At 38.7% G+C, this 5,662-nt stretch overlaps 1 protein-coding gene across 1 annotated transcript; it reads left to right on the top strand.

Moving 5' to 3' along the window:
• The first annotated feature begins 3,332 nt into the window (after nt 1–3,332).
• Nucleotides 3,333–5,279, top strand: LOC140167811 (E3 ubiquitin-protein ligase TRIM45-like). The gene has a single exon (XM_072191103.1). The coding sequence runs from the start codon at nt 3,333–3,335 to the stop codon at nt 5,277–5,279; it is 1,947 nt and encodes a 648-aa protein (XP_072047204.1).
• The last annotated feature ends 383 nt before the right edge of the window (nt 5,280–5,662 follow it).

The raw sequence follows: 5,662 nt of genomic DNA, 5'->3' as shown, positions 1-5,662 counted from the left end.
TGTTTATACACCTGCCATGCATATACCAGTATATCGGTGTTAGAGTGAACTATTAGGTTGACATGGTTGAGAAGATTGTTTGCTTACGTTTGATCTGTTGACACGATTGGTGTCACAGATGTAAAGGAAAAATATGGGGTCTTTGGGTGACAGAGCATGTGCTGGTAATGGGGTCTTTGGGTGACAGAGATGGTGAAAAAGGGTCTCAATAGCCCTACATACGCGTCACGTCCAAAGTGGGAATGCCCTTCCCCCCACCCCCCTCGGATTTCAGCACATCATATCATAGCTCCAATTGGGCGCCCCATTCCTTTTTTAAAGGAATTTTTATTTTAATCGTGTTTATGTTACTTTGAAACAACCCGTTACTTTGAAACAAAATGGCATTTTCCCAACTTGCCAAGCAGCTTGTGATTTTTGATTTTTTAAAGAGTTTACTTTGATGAAATAACTAGTAGTAATTGTTAAAAAGCTATTTTGTTAAACAATCGTTATTTTGATAAAGAATTAATCGTATCGATTCGTTATTTTGTCTATTTTGTTCAAGAACTTAAATTTAAACAAAGAACTAAAGGCAGATATATGTAAATAATGTTCGGTTATTTCAAGCCAGTTTTTGCCAATTTGGAGAAATTCAAAATATGACGCCTGTGTGTGGTTTCTGACAATGATTAACCTCATATTTCATGGTCATTTTAGCCTCCAAAGTGCCAATTATTTTGCGTTTTGCGCGAATTTATTACACTTTTACACCATATTTTATCAGTTTAGCTTCCATATCTAATATAAGGTGCTAGCAGCTAGATTCACTATACTTTCCAACTCCACCCCCCCCCATGTCAAAAGGAAATCTACGCCACTGTCTGAAAAGTTTTAATTTTGGTCCAAAATGTTCTTTCATAATGTCAAATATTTTCAATCAAATATTGAAAACTGTGTAATAAATAAAGGGTTTTCTTCTGGCATGGTCGGTTTGACCCAAATAGCACTATTCATGCGTATGATAGAAAAATTAACATGGATAACATTGTAATGTAAGGAAATTAATGGGATAACGCCTTTTTTATTCGAAGTCTGTGGGAAAACTTTAATTAAAAGTAAAGTTAGACATTTGGAAAAAGTAGAGCTCTTTTCTTTTAATTTTAAAACACTACGAGCTACTACGAGGCCAAGTCCTATTATTGAAAAGCATTGGCATTACTGTATTTAATAATAATCTTTAAATTTTGTTTTTTATATTTACGTGTAAGCTTGTAAGAAATTCTTGCGTAGCATTTTTTTAAAATAACCGTATTTGATTAACATACGTTGTTATTGCTGTTTTGAGCTTGATAAAGTTGAAAATGAAATGCAGGAGTCAATGACGTGGCATTCGTTTGTTCTTGTGATGCCATCCAACTGCACCAACTGCTTGAACATATTTGAAAAGCAGCGCAGATATTTTAGCACCATTGGCTTGCATGAGGATGTCACCAACCTTGTCACCTGGCCATGTTCAAAAATAATCAACTTACAAAAAACAACAGATTATGCCAGGTTTGTTACAATTAAGTTGGGAAGGCTCAGGAAGGCTCTCATTATAAACGGTACGCAGGTGACAGGGATGTGCGGCCACATTGACCCCATCTCACCAATGACCTCTTTATGTGTTTTTTGTTTTACTGACACCAATATACCCCTTTTTTCAAAATTGTTAGCAAATTTCTGATAGATTTTTATCGAATGACCCAGTTTTTCTCTAATATTCACAAAATTCATTATATTTCTTCAAATTGTTCAAAACATTTCACATATTTTATGAAACATTTGATGATCGAAAATTATAAGCCAACTTATACGTACTATTGTATAAGCCAATGATATTAAAAGATATTACATGATATTAAAAGGACGAGCACTACTATTATAGCCTACTCATGCAATATTGACTCAATTCTATATCAGCAGTTACCGGATATAATCGGATATGATGTTCATGATTGCTGAGCATGCACGGGGTTCATAAGGTGACTGTTGCATGATCAACGGGACTATCCCTAGACATGTAATTCCGAATCTACAATTAGCAGTGGGCTATATCGAAGCCAAAATAACTTTTTTGGTTATTTTTGTTTCTAAACAGTTTTTTTGGGTTCTATATAATCTATCTCAACAGGAAGTGACAAAATTGTTGGCCTGATGTCCGAGAAAAAAGTGTGCAGCGCCCTCTTGTGTCACCATACCTTATCATTGTGGAGGGAGTGGATTCGAGTACAAAATCCTTCAAAGTAGTCCTTTTCTAGCATGTTGCTCTGATTTTGGTGTCTAAATATATGTAAATGGGCTCAAAATACCTAATTTTGAAAGTTGTATGAAAATTGGACATTGCGTTTTCTTAAAAATTTACATTTTGGGTCAAAATTGAGCATGAGGGCGCTTTTAATGATTTTTCTCAAGTTTACATCCGTTTGCTGTTTTTAAGTTAATAGCTATGAAGATGATCAATAGTTCAAATTGCTCAAGAAATTTGAGCATTTTATCACAATTAGTTTGTCCGTAGCACTCATTTGAATGTTCCTTCGATACTACTAATACAAATACATGGGGGGTCAACGACCTTACGGAAAAATCTTCATAGATGTAAACATTAAAATACCGAAAGGAAGAAAATTTGCCCAAAATCTTGAAAAGCACCCTCCCGCTCAATTTTGACCCAAAATGGCAATTTTTAAGAAAACGTAATGTCCTATTTTCATGAAACTTTCAAAATTAGGTATCTTTAGCTCATTTACATATATTTAGACACCAAAATTATAGCAATATGCCAGAAAAGGAGTACTGTGAAGGATTTTGCACTCAAACCCACTCCTCCACAAAGATAAGGTATGGTGACACAAGAGGGCGCTGCACACTTTTTTCTCAGACCCCCTGCCAATAATTTTGTTATTTCATGCTGAGATAGGGCAAATGGAATAATTTAGAAAATCACCCATGTATAGCCCACTACTACAATAATTCGAATCCAATTTAGTTGTGTTGTCCATATCATAATTATTCACGTGACCCAAACAAGCAACATACGCTAGGAACCGATTAAAATAAACGGCGGCGTTACAGCATGACGTTTGCGCATCACGCGATAAGGAGCTCTTTCATATGATAATCTGGATTGATTTAATCCGGATGTTATTTGGTTCGTATTGAAATGCATCAAAACACTAGTGAGATCTTGATAGTAGAATCCAGGTGGTAAAATCATAGACTTTGCACCGAATCGAATGACATATTCGAGTTTTGATTTCGTGTACAAGTATGTAGAGATCGGGGATATATAGACTCAGGAAATAGACACAATGGCCGATTCAAAGCTACTAAACCTCGAAGGAACTGTTAATAACGCCGATCTAGTTCAGTGCGGCATTTGCCATGCCGCTATTGACAAACCTAAGGCACTACCATGTCTTCATACCTTTTGCTTGAAATGTCTCACAAGTTGGGCTCAAAGCTCGGCAAAGAAACACCCGGATAAGTATAAGGACGCAATATCGTGCCCCACCTGTCGCGAGGACTTTCCGTTACCAAAAGATGGAGTGAAGGAACTCAGGACTAACTTTTTCATCAGCAAATTGAAAGAGCGCAATAAGATTATGGGAAAACTGTGCAAGAAAGATGCCAAGATTCCATGTACCTCGTGCGATAATTCTGATAACCAGGCTTTTGGTCGCTGTGTAGAATGCAACGATTTTGTGTGTAAGAAATGTTTGGATATTCACAAGTCGTTGCGCATACTGAAACATCACCACGTGCTTACACTGGAAGAGCTGCGCACGGGAAAATTGACTATGCACAATCTGCCCGAACAAGAGATGTGTCCAAAGCACACGCGTGAAGTTTTGTATTTCTACTGCGAGACTTGTGATGAGCCAATGTGCCGAGCTTGTACCGTCTTAGACCACCCGCTTCCCGATCATAAACAGATAGACCTGAAGACTGCGGCTGGAGAGAGAAATGACAAACTCCAAGAGTTATTCAAGCAAGTTGGACTCATTCCTAAAGCTATTGATACCGCGACTACGGAGAATAAGAAAACAGCTAAAGTACTGGGAGACAATGTGAAGAAAGCTATTAGTCTCTACAAGGAAACGGCTAAGAAAGCAGAATCGGAATTCATACAGAAAATGAAACAAGATGAAAAGGAATTCACACAGAAAATAAAAGAGTTGGAGGCAAAACGAATCAAGGAGATAGAAGCGCACAGTGATGGCCTACAATTTCAGAAAGCGCGTCTGTGCACTTCAATGGAGATGACACAACAGATTACGCAGAATGGTTCCGAGCATGATGTAGCTACAATGTATTCATCGCTCTCTAATACAATGCAACACATGTCTAAGTTGAATCCAAAAGCTGTCAGAAAGTCTATGGGTAAAGTTGAATTTATACCCAGCAAGAATCTTGACAACGGGATGAGTTCTCTCGGTTCACTCAATACCTACGAGCAATGGACTCTAGTAAAGACCATTGCATCGGGACAGTTCAGTTCCGGAAGATGCATCGTTCTCGGCACAAATGATGAAATTGCAGTGGCTACATACAGCAGTGGCAATTACGTTAGACTTTTTGATGGCAATGGTACGTTCAAGCGGCAAATCCAACCTAGCAATGTAGGTGGGTACGATCCATATGGGTATTCTTATCCATGGGGCCTGGCAATCGCGCAAAATGACGATTATTTCATCACGGACACTAATCCATACGTGAAAGCTTTCGACACACAAGGAAATTTCAAGCAAAGGTTCAGTGCTCAGAATCCTAACGGCACCTGGTCTCAAAGTGATAATGCCCAGTTATACGGCCTAGCCATTGACACCAAGGATCGCGTGTATATCGGAAGCACAAGTCGGTACATAAGTATCCATAGCCAAGACACTACTCGTGTGTCTGGCTTCAGCGTTAATCTGCAGCCATACTTTATTGCCATCACTACAGATGATCACGTTATCGTCAGCGATTATAACAGCTGCGCAGTTCACGTTTACGACACCAACGGTACTCAACTCCACACCTTCGCCACTCCACCAGCAGGTAACTTCTACCCTACAGGATTGTGCGTTGTCAACGATGAAGTCTTCGTCGCCAGCTACCAAGTAGTTCCAGCAGTCTACCGCTACTCTCTCACGGGCGACTTTATTGGAATCCTCACTAAGGACGTCACATCTCCCTGGGGAATGGCAGTCAAAGACGACGGAGAAGAGCTTCTTGTCTGCGAAGACAGTTCCATCAAAGTTTTTCATCCTTGATTAACACGTCATGTTTCAAAGGCTTCACCAGACCTTTGCATAGCTTTGACTCTCGGCTAGAGCGGCTTCGACCTGCTGGTTCCGAGATCTTTGCAAACGACAAGAGCTATCCATTGACTTAGAATTGTACATACGAGGGTCATTCAAAAAGTTCTGCCTCCATCATCACATCTCTGTTATCTTATAAGCCAGGCAATTGAAATTACCCATGATTATACTCTTAAATCTAGGCTACGAAATAAAAGTTATATGATGAAAATGTGATTTTGGTTGATAAGATATGTTGGTTAAAGCGTATACTGATTTGGTACGTCGGAAACGGCTAGAAACTGAAGCCAAAAGTTTAGTAAACATAATATTGTAGCTATGGATAATGTCCATAA

The sequence above is a fragment of the Amphiura filiformis genome, chromosome 13 (genome assembly GCF_039555335.1).
Source record: "Amphiura filiformis chromosome 13, Afil_fr2py, whole genome shotgun sequence".
In the NCBI taxonomy this organism is placed as follows: domain Eukaryota; kingdom Metazoa; phylum Echinodermata; class Ophiuroidea; order Amphilepidida; family Amphiuridae; genus Amphiura; species Amphiura filiformis.
This window is presented reverse-complemented; position numbering and strand designations above follow the sequence as displayed.

Excerpts from the sequence above, each read along its gene's own strand:
- LOC140167811 (XM_072191103.1), top strand. The coding sequence starts at position 3,333 with ATGGCCGATTCAAAGCTACTAAACCTCGAAGGAACTGTTAATAACGCC.